Consider the following 18189-nt stretch of genomic DNA (forward strand, 5'->3'; position numbering starts at 1 on the left):
AATGTAGATGTCCGAGCAGACTTTTCGTGGAATTTCACTTTGAATGCTTGGTATTATACGTTCCGATAAGGTACATGATTTAATATGCAGTATCGATTCTAAATTATCTGTTTTAATATGATCATTTGTTATCATAAATTTAGTCGACATTATTCGAAATTACTGCGTTTAACTGTAATCTCTAACTGAGCGAACATCGCACATATAAAGATGTTAAACTTTTGAATTCAAATTCGTAACAAAAATCGCAAGTAATAATACCAACATCTTGCAGAAGTTTATAAAATGTGTACACGTTGGTAACACTGTTACTTGACGAGCTGCTATTTCCTTTTACTTTGTAAAAAGCGCGAAATATTTAAGGGTGTTTTCATAATAAATTAAATTATTTCTCAAGAATTCTATTCTATTTCTGTTCGCATCGAAATAATAGATTTATTTATATGCGATCTTTTTGGACGAGAGTGAACGGTGAATGTGACGGAGCCGATAATAATATTCACAAGTTTATTCTTTCTCTTGTGTAATCATTTATAATTTATCATGAATTATTGAATAAAATTAATATACAATATATTTCGGAGCAAAAATTTGTTATACATGTTTACAAACTAAGAAAGTAAATACATAGGTAATTAGCAGCAGGAATGGCCTACTATCTTACAAGATGTTTTGCGTGCCAAAAATTCATCATACATTGTATATTTTAAATGTATATTATTACTAATATTAATATTATTAATAATCAATTTACCATTAATATTATCATTATTACTTATTACCATTAACATTACTTATTATATAAATCATATTAATTATATATGATTTATAGTATAATCGTATTTATATATTTATATATATATTTATATTTATAACGAACACCGCCCATTACTACTAGAATTACAAATGGGAGTTCACCAAATCTCTCTCTCTCTCGCTCTCACTCTTTCTCGTTCTCTCTCTCTCTCTCTCTCGCTCGTTCTCTCTCTCTCTCTCTCTCTCTCGCTCGCTCGTTCTCTCTCTCTCTCTCTCTCTTCCTTTTTTCGATAGATCTGATACTCAAAATAGATGATATATCTTCGAATGAAACGTGATACACGCATTTTTCTAAATTAATCACTCAGGCAAAAATGTTCGTCCTGCATAGTTCACCTCCCATTCCATAATAGTGGCATTTTTCCATCGTTTTACGTTCCATTCAAATTCAATGCGGACACATTCATGGTGTACTTATATTTTTGGATTATGGTACATATCTGCAAGCAAAAAGTGGTGCGCTCCTACAGTGATTTATAAAACAAATTACATCTGAGAAAACAATGAAATTTGTACTTAATTTACAATGTTATCTGTTATAAGAGAAGAACAAAATAGACTATAAATATTCAAAATAATGCACGTTTATTGTTCAAAAATTGCAGTTATGAAAATCTATCATTAAAAATTTAAACAGTTAATATTTCTGAGAATAGTGTGTAAATGCAATGAATTACATAGCAACCATTGATATAGGTTTTAGTAATAAATTTTCATGATCAGAAAGTCGTTGTAACTAACTAAGATTGATTGTTAGCAGTATTAATTAGTAACAACGCCCCTCAATAGTCGCATTTTTGTTATTAAAAGATCAAAATATTTACGCACATGTAAAAATTAAATTATCATAATCATAATCATTTAAATGCATGTCAATGTACATTGCTATATGGTTATAAGTACCAGTAATACTTATTTGAACAAACTGACTCCCTTTTTCAATGACTCGCAAAGATACTCGAGCAAGATTCCCAACTCAAAAATTCAGGTTATATTTAGGAATATGTAGAGCATATATAATTGTACTTTATAACTCAGAAATTATAACAGACAGAGAAGATTGAAGGCAAAAATTACACACACACACGTATATATGTTCTTAAAAATTGATGGTCACGTTAAAAAACCTACATCGATGGTTTAATATAACTCAAACAGAATATTCTACAATGAAGTAATTAAATTACCATTAATCATGCTTATAAGTAAATTATGGTTACACTATATTAACTTACCTAGGAGGTGTTTCAAATAAATCTAATGTGTAGTTGTAAAAAAGAACACTTTTCATACTTGAATTATCCTTTGCAATTTGAAAACTTGTGACAACTAATCGTACTTTACACTTAAAACGTTGTTACAAACAGTAATTTCAAAATTGTTTGTCCACTTTGAACACTTAAATTTACATAAAAAGAAAATTTTATATGAAATATATCATCTACGAAGAAATGAAATATAAAAAAATGAATTATGCAAAAGCTATATAATTTAACTAAGAGAAAGTAAATGATTTGTGTAAATAATAAATAGCAATAGCTTAAATTTAATATCTGCAAAAATTGACGACACTAAAATACTTAGAGACAAACGTGTTTATCAAAGAACTTAAAGAGTTGCATTAGTTAAATCAAAAGACTCAACTTTTGAATAAGAAATTAACATTTTCTTTAATGTCATTCTGAGATTTACAGTAACAAGGTGGTGAATATTTTACAAGGATTATTTACTTTTGCATCTAACAATCCACTATATAATTTATAATGTAAAAATAACTGCTATGTAAATATTAATTAAATAAAAATTAAGAGAAATAAATGTAGTAAGCAAAGTATATCATATTTATGAACATACTACAGGCATCACTATCGTGTGGCTGGATCTTGCAAAATTCAAAATATAAAGTATAAACGAATGTGTATACATATTTACTCACAATATCGTGTAAATAATAAGCATGACTAAAATTTTTGCAACAATATCATAAGCGCGATAAAATAAGAGTATAAAATCATGTTGAACGTTTACACATAGGAAAAGAAAGTATCAAATACTTAAACTGCGCACTAGTATTCACTGCAATAATTACTCTAAGCTATGTGAGATACAATAATTGTATAAGGAAATTCTTATATAAATATGAAATTCTTTTATTTTAAAAAAATATTTGTTAAATGCCAAAATGTTTGGAATTTATAAGTTTTCGTGTATAGTAAAGTAACGATTGAACTTGTGTATGTTACTACAACACATTTTATAATTAATTCCTTAATTAATGGAAAATACTATTTTTTGATAACGTCACATACAAGACGTGACATATTTATTCACCGAGTTTCAAGAATTTTATAAATTCTTCTATAACAGCAACTTGTTTATGCAAAATTCTTTTTTACATTATCAATTAACATACGTACAATAAAGATTTAAGGAAAAAAATACGGTTTCAACTTCTAACTTTACTTACTTAATAAATACAAAGATTGAAATTAGTTCGGAATATATGCAATAAAAATATTAAATTTAACAGAAAAATGTACTACAGAAATATTTATGCACATATTCCACAATCTAATACATATTTTCTCATCAAAAACCCATAAATTGCAGATTTCTAACCTAGTTAATATCAAATCTGTTTCCACTGCAAAACCATCAATCTTTTCTCCTTATACATTTTTGCATTATAAAAATATCTAGACATAATGTATTATTATACTAAACATTGAACCCATAACATATCTGATGCATATATCGATTGGTTTGTGACTGCTCAATAGATATTACTTCCAGTATTGTTGACCACCAAGGTGACCAATTGTAACTAATATAAAAATATATACCAATACAGTATTTAACACGTACAGATTTGGATAATCACTTGCAACAATTGCCAGTTGCTGCCTTTTGTCCTTCTGTCTCAACTAATCGACGACCTTGACCACTCGTACTTACACTTCCTGATTGTTCATTTTTTGGAAGTTTCTTAGCTGCAAAAAATTGGTACGACGAAATTTATTTGTAAATTCATATAGTTATTACTACGTAAAAGAATGAAAATATAGTAAGAAATGAATTCTAGTACGATAACGGATACTATTTCAAAACCAGATGCCCTTTTCATATTCCATAGATAACATTATCATGATTATAATTGCAAATGTTGCCAAACCATTCTCCAGCATTGTTTTTATTTCGAACGGAATCATTAATTTCATTTATGTAATAGAGAGAGAGAGAGAGAGAGAGAGAGAGAGAGAGAGAGAGAGAGAGAAATTGAAAAATTAACTTACCTATCGCTAGGAATATATCGTTAACATTCATCGCTGTTTTGGCTGAAGTTTCCATGAAAAGAAGGCCATTTTCATCTGCATATGTTTGAGCTTCATCAAATTCTACAACTCTCTTATTTGAAAGGTCTGCTTTATTTCCAGCTAATGCTATAACTATGCTCGGACTGGCTTGTCGTTGCAATTCCTTCACCCACGTTTGGGCACGTACAAATGTGTCCTACATATTTAATTAAAAAATTAATCCATACAACTAGCATAAAATAAATAATTAGAAACGTTTGAAAGATATAAAGTAGAGATATATTTAGACCCTACTAAATAGAAAACCCAGAATTAAGCTTAAAAGAATGCTACAAAATATAGACAAAGTCGAAACAAATAATTATAGGTCTGCTATTATCTTTAGAATATCATTTACCTTGATTACATTATAATCTTTGGCGTGTATGGAAATATCATTTATAATTAAGTTAAATATTTTGTTTTAATAATTTTTACTTGCCTGGTTTGTTATGTCATACACAACAATGGCTGCCTGTGCACCTCGATAATACATTGGCGCAAGACTATGATAACGTTCTTGGCCTGCTGTATCCCAAATCTCAAATTTTACAGTTGTATCATCCAGACATACTGTTTGTGTTAAAAATGCAGCTAAAAACATTAACACAATCAAATAATGATGTCCAAGAGATAATTCTTCCGATGGTAGTACAAGGTAATTCTATCTATGACAAATTAGAATGTGCTTTCCCAAATTATAAAAAGCTTCTTAAATGAAATGTATTTTATCTAATCTCTAACTATCTTTCTATTATCTAATAGCCTTTATTATCTTAAGTATGATTTTTACATAAATGTCTATCTAATTGGTTTACCGTTCGGACGTAAATATACGACTCTTCGTGTGTAAAATTGGTGCCACGCGTAACGAGATATTTCCTTGTATATTTAAAATTTCAGCAAATATTTTAAGATTTTAGTATTACTTTCTATGCTTTTTTAATATATTTCTCTATATAATTTAATATATTATTTATGACAGCGTCTAAGGTTACATTTAAATAAAAGAAACAACCGTGCCAGTGCAGCAATGTGTATTTGGAAAATATTAATCTCCTTTGAAACAAAGAAATAGCTTGGCCCATTTATTAAAATAATGGTATAAATTTTATAAAAAGATTTCCTACCTCCGATAGTACTCTCTTGGTACTCGTGAAACTGTCCTTTCACAAACCTCAACACAAGGCTTGATTTACCAACCGCGGATTCTCCGAGCAATACTAATTTGAACTGGCAAATCTTTCCTTGCGTCGAACCATTTGGCCTCTGGGCTGTACCCCGATTAGCCATGATTACCTAGATACAAAATAGTTATTAATTTCAACGAAATATATTATGTTTTTAAAGCATAAGGTAATAAATGGTCCTTATTCAAAATATTTCATTTAAATCGATAGATAAATGTCTGTTTATATTGAAACTTCATTCGATAGACGAGGATTCTACTTTTATGCATTGTAATCATAATCATAATCATAATCAAATTTTACAAAGTCTTGCAAAGAATTATTAATTCTTTTTACGAAATGAAAGATGTTTTGAAACACAGATTAACGTGTCACCGAATTCAAAGATTTCAAGAGGTCGATACCCTGCTAAAGTATACAAAATAATACAGTGAAATTAATAAACTGGAATTAAATCGCGTCATTCACATATCAACGAGTTTAAACACACGATGCTCGGCGAGTCTCGAAGTCATAAAAGCTAGATACCGATTACTGTGCAAACAAGTACGCAAAATTTCATTATCTTTTATATTATGATTGATTTCTACTCACAAATGAAAAGTACAGTGGATAAAACTAAAAGAAAATAATAGCGTATACCATTTAACACATTAAAGCGGAGCTCTTGTTAATTACATTAGCCAATTAGTTCGCGGAGCTAGTCTCAAAGATTGAGCAGCTCGGCGTTGATTCGCAATAATGTTACCGTTGATCGAACTTGAGCTCTATAAATGATAATACGAAGATTCGTTTTAAGAGATTGAACGAAGAGTAAGGATCGGTAAGATAGAGTGACTAAACGCAGCAAGGTTCACGGCGATCACAGGATTCGTACAACACGGTGACTAGAAGGAAACAGGTCCGCATCGCACACGAGTCCGAGTATGGACTCATAGGAAAAAAACGTTCATAAGAGTGAGAACGAATCGAATGAAAAACACGATCACACATACGTGTTATTGGATGCACACTGGCGAGTACACTAAGTTACGTGCAACTATCGTACTCGTAAAAAAGACTCACCCAAAGTTATCTACGTAACCAATACCTCATAACCTTCGACGAAATGGTATTATCGAAAAATCACGAGAAACCGTTAAAGCGGTGCATAAGGACTGCGAAAGAAAGAAACCGATAAGGACGCATAGAGTTCTGTGTACGCGCGCGCGAATTCTCTTTCTCGCTTTATCCTGGTATAACTCATCATTCGCTATCTCTCTTATACATGCTCACTAAACTCTGTCTTCTTTCCTCTCGCTCCGTTATTCGCTTAAAGTACGATCCTCTTTCTCTCGCATTCAGTTACTCATTCGCAGGGTCTTTCCTTCTTTCACTGCTTACGCTCATTCTACCTTTCTCTCTTGCACTCGCTCATTCACGTTCTCCGTTTCTCTGTTCCACTCGAGAGATTACAAGAGAGAAACGAAGAGAGACGAATAAAGGGAGTAAATGATGCGCCACGATAGTTACGGCTCTGAGTACTTGTCACCGCCCGTGAAACGTCAGCACGATCTGAAATATCGAATCTCTTGGGAAATTAAAAAGTTTTGATACTTGACAAAAAAAGACGGTAGAAGAATGGAACACAGATTAAAGAAATCGCGTGTTGGAGGGTGCCCAGGATCTTATCAACATCCGTATGATAGTGTACACGCCAAAAGGCGAACAATATAGACACATCTATCGAGCACCTCTATCGTAGATGACATTCTGCGTCTCTATCGTAAATGACACTGTCCATAAACAACCGATCCTCTCATGCACGAAAATTCATAGAAAAAAAAAAAGAAAAACATGAAAAATGTAGTTCTCTGGTAGCATGAATTGGGACACCTAACAAGATGGAAAAGTCGAATTTTCGATGCTTAACCTGCTGGGTGAGGAAGTTCGCCGTTGGATAGAAATGCGGCACTAGCTCTTTAGACGTTTAGGTCGATGGGTGCACAACACCGCGCGACGATGATTAATGTCAATTCACTGCCGCGCGTCAGACACGATCACTTGTCTCCAGTAAATCGGCCCACTAACAGAGCATAGATTGTGCAATCTATATAGAATGTGTACATTTATGACAGCTCCGGTTGGTACACACACCAGACACACGACTCTGCGAAGATCGTTGGTTTTTTTCACACTCCCCTTTTCTGTTCGAGGAAGAGATTTTAGCACTTTTCCCAGAACCACAGATGTTCCATGCAGCACTTTCTCGAACGAACGTATAATAATAGTATTTCCTTGAATTCGATGCGATTTATGTTTCAAATTGACGAATTTGTTCGCACTACATAAATGGAACCAAGCTGAGGCTCAAATCACGTACACGGAACACACAGTGCTGTGACACTTTCGTTTACAACGGTGTACCCGTAGATCGCGCACACGCAAATCTTCTCCGATGATTGACGAATTAGTCAATTACCAGCAATCGTTCGAGATATCTTGATGAAACGACGAAGTGACTTCGACCAAGGAAGATCTTTCGAGGATACCTTCCTTCAATGTCGTTTTCTTTTTCCTCGAGTCAGAAATGGCGCATTTCGATGAAAGCGATCAGAGAACAGCGCCTCTCTCGACCGATAACAGTAACATTGCGCATGCACGCATGTACATAGTGTCTACTACACACACATAATACATATTATACATGTATGCATGCTAGAGAGATTTTTACATTTTTTCAAAAACCAATTTTCAATGTACAAGTGTCTGCGGATACATACATAGGTGCACACACTAAGATCCTTGCATTACATAAAATTTATATTTTTATGAATGCGTATATGTATATCGTACGTAACTTGCATAATACCTGTATATGTACATACAATACAGACATATGTACATTGTGACTACGATCTGACTTCCATGTGTTACTATTGGAAGATCGAGGAGATCTTTAATCATCGATAATTTGAAAACGAAGGCTGCCCTGATCTCCTTCAATTCTTTCCTACATATGGAATTCTACTCTGTATAATTTCATATTTTTATTTTATACATTTAATTATACACTTAAAATTACAAATTGTGGCTTTCGAATGTTGTAGATCACGCTTCTTTAGAAATTGATTATAAATATATATACACATCTATGTGACACGATAAAAATAATATTTTCATTCTTAAGGACGCACTGTAAAAAATTTTTATTTTCGCGCATTACCCAATTAGTAGTAACTCTTATTGCAAGAGGGTAATAGTATCGAGATAATGGATAAAAATGTAATCGAGTTACTACACGGCTCTGGTGCACATTTAAAAGCACATATGTATGTATGTACTAGGAACTTTATTTTGGCAACAACAAGAATTGCAGATTTTCTATAGCGTCACATGGAATTGCGGGACACGATGGACGCCATCGAGTAATAGACATTATTTTCTACTGGTTGACGACTCGATGACGTTTTTGGTCGAGGGACACAGAGAAATATTATTGGATGTACTGTGAAGTGATTAATATAAAAACACGACGCTACAAAGCAAGATTACGTATTAAGAATTCCCAGTTGACAACTTAGGTCACAATTATAATTTCTAATAATGTATCTAATCATCTCCTTAAAGCTACATTTGTTACAATAATAATTAATGCGAATAAACTAAAATTTTACTTTTTTTGCAAATTTAGTTAAAATATACACATTATATAGGAATTTCGTGCGTATGTTTTGCCATCCTTACATCTATCTTTTAAAATTCAATTTTAGAGATGGTTACCAAATACCAGTTTTGCGCGAGACGATATTTCTCATTATCAATCTTGTGAGGCATTTATACATAACAAAAATACACGTGTCCAATTATCAGGATGCACCTGTGAGAATATTTTATATTACATATATGTATTACACGAATGTATTGTTATTTCTTTTATAAATGTTTTATCGAATGAATGATAAACATCAATTACAGGAATTCCACTTTATGAAAAGGATCTGCTGGATCAGTTTTAATGTTAACCACATTTATAAAAAGGCGGTATTTTAACTACTTTAATTATTCGGGAGATACAAGTCGAATAAAATGGAAAAATATCAGCCTATGAGAACATTTATATCTGCGGTTGTCGAATATATCAAACATCCGAGTGAAACAATTGCCTCAGTTTTACAACGAAATCTTGGTGTAAGTTACAATTTATTTCTATTTATTTAATATAATATAATATTTGCTAAACTATTGACATGAAAACGTCCAAGAAAAAGTAATAGTATGAAACATAATAAAGTAATAATATTTTAGAAACAAAATGTGTGAATCAGTTTTTACAATAAAAAATTTGTGTTCAAAAGGTAATAAGCGTTTCATTGGATTTGAGCATATTCGACCCTGGAACCAGCGTAGCTGCAGAGTTTTATGTCAGTCTACACGAGCTTATGAATTCTTTGGCATCTAGGACTACCTTGATCTGGAGCGCAGTCGATGTTTTACAAAATGCTTGTCGCAATGCAGCTGCTAAACAAGCTCTTATACACACCTATAAATTTGCACCCATATTGGCAAGATTATTGGAAGTATGAAACACTTACTCGTACAGTAAAGGAAAAAAATTATATATTTCGATATATACATTTTCATTTAAAAATCTTTTAGGCTAATTTAACAACTGAAAAAAGAATAAGGGTATTAAAATTACTTCAAGAATTGACGTATGGGATCAAAATTTCTTGGCAAGAAGCTCATTTACCTTATCTAATATCCATATTAACTCAGTGGGCAACACAGTCCAAAGAAGAAGACATTATTGCTCTTTCGCTTGGGGTATTAGTGAACCTTTGTTACAAAAATCTACCAGCAGTATATACTTTAATGAGAACAATCGATACAAAAGCATTTATGAGGACATTGCTGAAGCTGCAACACTGTAGTGTTAACATCAATGTACAGTGTTGCAAACTTTTAATTATATTAGAGCATACAAATATGAACATCTCAGAAAAATACATTTTAGATTTTGCTGCTGTTACATTTAGCAGTCTTATTACTGCAATGAAACAGAGGGATGTTCTTCTCCTCAGACATGTTACAGACTTTTTCAACGATGTTGGGCAAAATGAACATTCTCATTCTATACTACTTACATATGTACAGTAAGTATATGTATCGAATGATACATATTTAAACATTTTGGTTACGATGCTAAATCATTTTTTCTTTTTAATTAGTTATGGAAAGGACGTAGAAAATGTGTTGTCTATATTAGAAGACAATGCAGATCCAGAATGTGTTGCCCTTATGATGGAATTTCTAGCATCGTTAGTGAAGTTAAAATTGTCTGCCTTAATACATTTATATCCTTTATGTGTAAAGACTGCTATGACATGGGTTCCTGTAGAACAGGTTCGTGGTAACTTGAAAATATAATTTTTTTCATGCATCGATAAAGGTGTGCGAAAACCCCGAAAATTTCGGGATACTTAGATTGGATCGAGATTGTTCTCAAAGATATCTCGGGCACAAATATTAGGAACTTTTTAGGATTATATTATGTATTAAATAAATAACATGATATTTTACTCTATATTGCCATTGGAAAAGATAGTTGCTCTACAATATCTCCTGATAATCCTATTCTTGCTAAAAAATCTATATCGCCAACCATAGGGAAACGAAGCTCATTTCGTAGTGAACTCGGGTTCTTGAAATTTAGGGAATATTCAATCCGACCCCGAAAATAATTCATGATCTAATATTTTCTGGTTTTCATATATCTCTTATCAATATGTTAATATTAATAGATAAAATTTATTAAACTAGGTGTGTTCTAAAGCATTGACCTTAATAAGAGTCACTGTAATCGAAGCACGTCGTACAAAGACGTCGTCCGAAGTATTAGCAGAACTAGATGCTTCTGTATTGATGCTAATCATAAATTCAGAAAAGAGTGGAATTCAAGGAGTGCAGGAATTGAGTTTAGAAACAGAAACAAGACTGGCAGAGTTAATGCAATTATTTCAAGAAATGGTTAAAACTCCTACACTTAGAACTAAAGTTATGCAGTCCTTGAGTGAACAAACGATATACAAATTATTGAGTCCGTTGTTGGATTCTGAATCATGTACAGCTGATGATTTTCCTGGAAAATATATTCAGGTATTGTCTTTCCTTTCCTATGTAATGCTACTAGTTTTAAACGATTATTAATTTAAGTTACAATGTTTCCAGAATCCTAATACAAATCTATGTATTCATGCATTAGCTTTAATAGCTGATTTGGCAGCTCATAATTCCAATTGGTTAACATTATATTCTGAATTACTTCGAAAGAGACAAATTCAAATGACAATGGCACATGCGTTATTTATTGGCGATACCGATGTCAAGCAGAAAGTTTTACAGCTGACATCTACCGTAGGATTTCCTCAGGAATGGTAGATTTCATACTTTTATATAAAGACCTCTGAAAGAATTATAGTTTGAACGGGCTATTGCTATATTCTCATTATTAATGAAAATAGGTCACAGCGTTCATTTTTATTCTAGATTTTTAAATCGTGATAATTGACATTTGCTTCTATAGTGCTTTGACGTTGTCCTTAAAATCACATGATTTTTACAATAAATTATTTTAGTTATTACTGACAATAATTTTTAGACACATTTATTATTACACGTAAATTGCATTTCATGTTTTTCTGTGATAAGTGTTTCCACGGTAGCATTCTGTATGAAACAATTAGAACCTCTGATATTGGTACAAAGTACTTCTGGTGTGGTAGCAAGCATTGGAAGTAAAATGTCCGTAAATCCAAATAGCGAAATGGCTCCGCTTTTTTCTTTTGCACAAGAAGAACGCCTTGATACTTTCTTAGCAAAATTAACAAATCAAATGAGTGACATCACTACATCAGCAGTTATGGAACTGTATGAATATAAGGTACCACATTCTATATGACTTTAATTCTTTAAAAACAAGGTGCATTTTATATTTATTTCTCTTTTTTGAAGTTAGCAGCGATGAGACATGCAGAACGTGCGATGCAATCCAGTTTGGAAGCAGCAAATAATCATGGAATCAGTTTGCAACATAGACTTGCACAAGTAGTGGCTGAATCAAGTCGTTTACATCAAATGCTATTTGACACGCAACAATGTTTGGAAGGTGTGAAGTCTACGTTAACTGTAAAACTTGCTGAAGCCGAGGAACAAAGTAAAAAAGCAATGGCTATTAAGAAACAGGTTCATACACTTTGTAGCAAATGTATAGTTGTAAAAGTACAAAATTTGCTTAAAAATATAAGGCATAAATACATTTATAGGAAATTGAAGGATTGAAAAAGATAGTCGGTGAGAAGTCTACGAAGATTGAACACCAAAATGTATTAATATCACAGTATAAACATGAATTGGATAGTAGTATTAATCGGATGGAAGCATTAACAAAAAAAATAAAGGAATTGGAAGCAGAATGCGCAAATGCGAATACACGAACTACAGAAATGGTCAATAAAAATCACGAGCTGAGTAAAGTTCTTCATAAAATGCAAGATCAACTGAACAAGAAGGAACAGGTATGTATATAGAAGTTAAAAATATTATTACAATAGTTTTATTATTGTTTAATTTTCAACAGATGATAGAATTGAAACATGCGGAGATACAATCCAATCAGAAAGATATTTCTGCTCTTAAACAAGAAACACAACAGCTATCACAATTAGTACATACATATGAACAGACTATTGCAGAACGAGAGGAAAGTCTAAAAAAATTAAGAACAGAATTGACGGATTTAAGCCGCATGAGAGACATGATTTTCGAACTTACTGCAAAGAAAAAAGAAGACTTAAACACAAGCTAATACCTACTGGATAATTTTTGAGATACAGCAATCCTTGGAAATTATCAAAATAATTTGATAGCAATATATTCTATGAAATATATTATTTGTACCACATTTTTCTTATATATAATTTTAACAAAATTTACAAAAAATACATTGCATTATAAGTATTTGTATGTATATCAAAGAACCAGCAACTGGTTGATTATATATGGTTCTTCTTGTAAATATAAGTTTTCTTGTCTATATCAAGTGCATGTTCTTTCCACATGCAGTTGCGATTTTATATTTTGACACAAGACAAGATAAGATAAGATACAAGTACAACCTAGTTGTACATGAAGCAGACAAGTACAATAATAATTTTTCTCTTTGAATTAATACGTTTTGTAAGGTCTCTTATATTAAACTATTCTAATGATTTAAATATAATTATTTGAATCTTGAGTAAAAGTAAATAATGAATATTTACATATCCGATATCTTATTTTCTTGTTATTCTCTCTATTTTAAAATCACATATTGATATCATCTAAACTAGATTACTTCTTAATTATTGTCCTGTTTATAGAACAATGATTTAATTCGTGTCTATGGGTTCTGGTTATGATTATAAAAGTATATTCTTATGTTTCTTGTAGAGAAATTGTTGTATCACTACTTTTAAAATGTATATATATATATATATATATATATATATATACTACCTTAATTTAATATGCATATACTATACTGCCGGCTGTCACCGTGAAAAATGTAAAGAGAAAATTTATATTCTGCATAAAAGATATTTTCGGCCATGTAAGAGATACTTCTATCACCTTCCATTGTGATAAAAACTCAAGTGTAATTAATTTACAAGTTATATCTCTGCTTTATGCCAATCATTTCTAGACGATTGTTTATAGTTATATATAAAATTCCTACGTATAAACTAGAATAGAGAGATTTTTCAATGTTTCTTGTACATAATTATAAAAAATACTTGCAATAACTTGCACTTCTTTGTCTCATAATTAAAGTAAATTAAATTACTTTTTCTACAGTTAAGATAATATTAATTTTATTTCAATCTAATTGTTATGAAATTGCATTAAATATGAAAAATAAAACATCATTGTCAAAAGTTATATTGTCATGCGAATAGCTTCTTTGGAATGTCAAACGTGGAGTATAGACAATACTTTGTCAATATAGTAACAAAGAAAGCAGTAATGAAAATGAATAAAAAGGATAAATTTGACCAATCCAAAGCCTCTTTGTTTACAAACACATCGAAACGAAAAATTCGTACTTATATGACCAAAAATTATTAGAATCTTATTAACACATTCGCTGCGTTATGAGAATGCCGCTATGCACGAAGGTCACGAATAACGCGGATCCGTGTCAACCACAGCAAAGGTGTTAACAAATTAAAATGAGCGACTCTGTCTAATGATAAATTATTTTACATGTTAAATATTTCGCATCTAATGAAACTTTGTCATCAACTGCTACCTTTACTCCACGGTTGCTCTGTAGCAGATGCAAAGATTAAGTAAAAGCAGTTGGTTGCCATATTTATTCCTGCTGCCAACCAGAATACAGTATGCCAACGCGCTAGCGTTTCCTATAAAAATTCAGGTAAATTATAATTACGTTTAGCATTAAATATAAAAACATACAATTAATTATTTTACTATACTAACATGTCCTTGAACTAATCTTCCAATAACATATGGTGCTAAGAAACCACAAGCATTTGATGCAGCATTTGTGAGTCCGTAAAGGGTCCCGGCATATCGTGGTGCTAATGCAATGTGATTCATTTGATTTCCAGCATAAATTGCACCCTGCAAAGAGCCCAAGCCAGCGATCATCATCATTACAGTCATACGATCGCATCCAGCCCAGATAGCACCGATAAAGCTGAGGCTGGGTCCTAATGAAGCCACTGTATTCCACAATTTAAATGATGCTAAAGGGGATAAAAGTTCACGGGCAAGAAGGGCATCTGCAAAACTTGATATACCAAGTCCGACCAACCAAGAGGTTAAATAAGGCAGTGCCGATAGAAATGCGTCCTGCTGAACATCAAAATGTAAAATTTTATCCATATATGTTGGTAACTCGGTTAAAAGAGTATAAAATGCCCATGACTGTCCGCATTGTGTTATCGTTATAGCCCACATTGGCAACGATGTGAATACCGATAACCAAGGTACTCCAACATCGTTTTCCTGTTTTTATGCAAATTGGATTAGACCATATTCAATAGGAAAATCAATGTACGATTTCAGTGAGTAAAGTAAAAAATTAACCTCATTCGCCTTTTCCACGCTAGCTTCGATATATGCTCTTTCCAGGGGATCAATTCTCGTATGCAATGCTGGTGTATCGAACACAAAAATTAGCCAAAATGCATACCATACAATTCCAAGCCCTCCAAACAAATAAAATGCAAGTGGCCATCCATCCGAAAGTTCTAATGAACACAACCATCCACTCATTGGTAATGATATAACTGTTCCAAAATTTGCTCCTATATTAAACCGATTGTATTAATATTGTAAAGCCATAATGGAAATTCGATATATACATTATTTATCAATATTGAATATTTAATTTACTGATATCAAATATTTGAAATGGGAAAGTACCTGCATATACTACAGCAGCAAATTTACTTCTTTCTAAAGGAGGTACCCAGCGTGCTAACATACTATGCATTGCAGGATATGTAACACCCTGTAAAAAAAATGTCAGACTATTAAATAATTTGATTTCAAGATTAAATATTTCTTGTCTTCGAAGAAAGGTTAAATACCTCTGTAAACCCTTCCGCTGCTCGTACAGCTAAAAATGGGACTAATCCTGCATATGCTGCAAAAGGGCTAACTACAGTCAATACTGCGGTCAGAAATACACCTAATCCATAAATTAGTTTTCCCCCATATATCTCAGCCATTCTGCCACCTGGTACATTTGTAATTACATAGCCAAGAAAAAAAGCACCCAATATAATACCTTGGGTTTTTTCATCCCAGGCAAACTTTCCTGCACTCTGTTATTATATACAAAATTTTAAAAAACATATTAATTTAAAATAAAATTGAAAGATTTCAGAAACTCAAACAAAATCAAAAGTTTATAGAATATCGAAAGCATAATGGATATAAAGGAACTGTACAAGATAATAAGACTATAATAAGATAATGGTAATAAATGCGTGGTTGCAATGTGCGTTACATCATAGTGCTGAGGTCATATCAATAGTGATAAAACTGTATGAGTAATAATATGCATGATAGAGAAGTGACAATTAATGTTGGTATTTGATCTGTATCAACAGCGTACAGATAGAATATACGACATTATAGAGTCAAAGTATAAATGAATAAAAAATTTTAAAAACAAAATGTAACAAGTACACTTAACATTAAAATCGGCCATTAAATATAAGAAATATTTGATAAAACTCACTGGAATAAATGTTCCATTAATTGGTTTGTAATTATGGCAAACATCGGTAGTACCATTATCATCGGTATGCGGTATAGCTGTCTGATTAACCATTGCGACAATGGCAACAGATAAGTTTACTCTCATGGCATATACTAAAGCAAACCCTAGGAATCCTAAAAAACCAAATGTATACCGTGCTTTCATACATGATTTTGTATCTGATAATACTTCCGGTAGAGTAACTGAAAAAAAAGAATTATTTTATATTGAATATGGATAGTTCTTTATATAATTCACAATAATTTAATAATTATAATTATTAGTGTCACATATTGACACATCCATTTTATGACTACTGGATGGAGAACATTTTAAATACAAACTACAATTTAAAAATTATGATAAATCAAAAATAAAATAGCAGTTTTAAAACGATTATGTAGTAAAATAAACAAATCGAAAGTTACAACACATTCTTCATGTGTTTGACGTCATGGTTTTTATCTGTAAATATTAATGTTTTTCTGCTTCATAAAATTTAAACAATCAAGCTGTTAAGAATATTAATTATTTTTATTAACCTAACGCATCTTCCGACAATATATTATACGATTTCTTTTTTTTCATGTTCAATGATTAATGTCACAAATTTTTAATAACACTGTCTGTTATGGAACTTGCTACTCGCATATTGCAATATAAGAATAATTAAAAGGTTGAAATATAATCATAATGTACGTTGTTGAAAACCAAACATGCAACCATAAAAAAATCAAGTACATACATTCAACACACAGGCTCGGAAGAAAAAACGCGTATGAAAATTCTAACAAATGACGATATCATTGATTACTCATGCAGCTGTTCTGCCAGGCTTTTGTATCCAAACAATGTCTACCAATGTCTATTCATGATTCACAAGTAATGCAATTCAAATGATAAAGACATAAGAAATAACTGTTTACAGAAGAAGCGCATACAGAGATAATGAATGAATGAAAAGAAAGTAAAAAACAAACCTTTTTCTAAAGAATCATTAATGCATAAAGGCTGGTCATCTCGCGAGACACTAGGATCCAGCACTTCCATGTTGCTTGTGCACTACTTTACAGATGTTCAACCACTTTAACAATATTTCAATCGTGGTCCAAGCATCGACGTTATAATTTCGTTTTGCACGACTGTAGTTTGTTATCTCGGGACATCGATGCAATTATACGCATCTGATATTTTAGACAGAAATTTAATTTGAATTCAAACGAAGATCTGCAGACTTCACCATCGTCTGCTGTCAGATCATGACAGACATCAAACTGGCGCGAATTACTACGCACCGCGTCATTCGAAACTAACACTAACTGAATTGAGATTTCCTATCTGATACATTCCACACAAATTAAACTGAAAATTGCTGTCTGTCTCACACATACATAGTGTATTCGTATACAAACGCGCAGGCGCGTTACCTTTCTTTAACTTTCTACAATTGCAGAATAACGCAATAATTAACAATTATAATGCTAGGAAGCATCAACATTTAACATTTCGCTTATAA

The 18189-nt window shown here is 31.9% G+C and overlaps 3 protein-coding genes across 8 annotated transcripts; 1 reads left to right on the top strand and 2 right to left on the bottom strand.

Annotated features, from left to right (window-relative positions):
• Positions 1 to 493: 493 nt before the first annotated feature.
• Rab5 (RAS oncogene family member Rab5) lies at positions 494 to 7933 on the bottom strand. Of its 5 annotated transcripts, none has more exons than XM_033477632.2 (6): positions 7272 to 7933; positions 5300 to 5468; positions 4612 to 4763; positions 4110 to 4326; positions 3682 to 3806; positions 494 to 1256 (listed from the first exon to the last, which is right to left on the bottom strand). In XM_033477632.2, the coding sequence occupies exons 2-5, from the start codon at positions 5460 to 5462 to the stop codon at positions 3694 to 3696; spliced, it is 645 nt and encodes a 214-aa protein (XP_033333523.1). In that variant the 5' UTR covers positions 5463 to 5468; positions 7272 to 7933; the 3' UTR covers positions 494 to 1256; positions 3682 to 3693. The 5 variants fall into 5 exon arrangements, with proteins under 5 accessions (XP_033333523.1, XP_033333525.1, XP_033333520.1 ...); XM_033477634.2 differs by having other exon boundaries at positions 7821 to 7917; XM_033477629.2 differs by lacking the exon at positions 7272 to 7933 and adding an exon at positions 7093 to 7125.
• Positions 7934 to 8444: 511 nt separating this feature from the next.
• On the top strand, positions 8445 to 13433 carry LOC117224575 (uncharacterized). 2 transcript variants are annotated; one of them, XM_033477613.2, is made up of 12 exons: positions 8445 to 8922; positions 9112 to 9220; positions 9317 to 9529; positions 9697 to 9918; positions 9998 to 10494; positions 10570 to 10744; positions 11162 to 11497; positions 11570 to 11775; positions 12050 to 12281; positions 12353 to 12583; positions 12664 to 12915; positions 12978 to 13433. In XM_033477613.2, exons 3-12 carry the CDS (start codon positions 9428 to 9430, stop codon positions 13203 to 13205), a joined length of 2481 nt encoding a protein of 826 aa, XP_033333504.2. In that variant the 5' UTR covers positions 8445 to 8922; positions 9112 to 9220; positions 9317 to 9427; the 3' UTR covers positions 13206 to 13433. The 2 variants fall into 2 exon arrangements, with proteins under 2 accessions (XP_033333504.2, XP_076382931.1); XM_076526816.1 differs by having other exon boundaries at positions 8445 to 9220.
• On the bottom strand, positions 12938 to 18041 carry MFS10 (major facilitator superfamily transporter 10). Its single transcript, XM_033477618.2, has 7 exons — positions 17654 to 18041; positions 16653 to 16876; positions 15997 to 16233; positions 15830 to 15917; positions 15491 to 15711; positions 14879 to 15409; positions 12938 to 14799 (listed from the first exon to the last, which is right to left on the bottom strand). The coding sequence occupies exons 1-7, from the start codon at positions 17721 to 17723 to the stop codon at positions 14677 to 14679; spliced, it is 1494 nt and encodes a 497-aa protein (XP_033333509.1). The 5' UTR covers positions 17724 to 18041; the 3' UTR covers positions 12938 to 14676.
• Positions 18042 to 18189: the final 148 nt, after the last annotated feature.

The sequence above is a fragment of the Megalopta genalis genome, chromosome 16 (assembly GCF_051020955.1).
Source record: "Megalopta genalis isolate 19385.01 chromosome 16, iyMegGena1_principal, whole genome shotgun sequence".
In the NCBI taxonomy this organism is placed as follows: domain Eukaryota; kingdom Metazoa; phylum Arthropoda; class Insecta; order Hymenoptera; family Halictidae; genus Megalopta; species Megalopta genalis.

Excerpts from the sequence above, each read along its gene's own strand:
- Rab5 (XM_033477629.2), bottom strand. Across the intron at positions 4,764-5,299 it reads CCAAGAGAGTACTATCGGAG|CTGCATTTTTAACACAAACA; the intron begins GTAGGAAATCTT and ends TAATGTTTTTAG. Across the intron at positions 3,807-4,109 it reads CGATATATTCCTAGCGATAG|CTAAGAAACTTCCAAAAAAT; the intron begins GTAAGTTAATTT and ends AATTTTTTGCAG.
- LOC117224575 (XM_076526816.1), top strand. The coding sequence starts at position 9,428 with ATGGAAAAATATCAGCCTATGAGAACATTTATATCTGCGGTTGTCGAA. Across the intron at positions 11,498-11,569 it reads TTCCTGGAAAATATATTCAG|AATCCTAATACAAATCTATG; the intron begins GTATTGTCTTTC and ends CAATGTTTCCAG. Across the intron at positions 12,282-12,352 it reads TGGAACTGTATGAATATAAG|TTAGCAGCGATGAGACATGC; the intron begins GTACCACATTCT and ends TCTTTTTTGAAG.
- MFS10 (XM_033477618.2), bottom strand. The coding sequence starts at position 17,723 with ATGGAAGTGCTGGATCCTAGTGTCTCGCGAGATGACCAGCCTTTATGC. Across the intron at positions 16,877-17,653 it reads TAATGATTCTTTAGAAAAAG|TTACTCTACCGGAAGTATTA; the intron begins GTTTGTTTTTTA and ends CTTTTTTTTCAG. Across the intron at positions 14,800-14,878 it reads GAAGATTAGTTCAAGGACAT|GAAACGCTAGCGCGTTGGCA; the intron begins GTTAGTATAGTA and ends GAATTTTTATAG.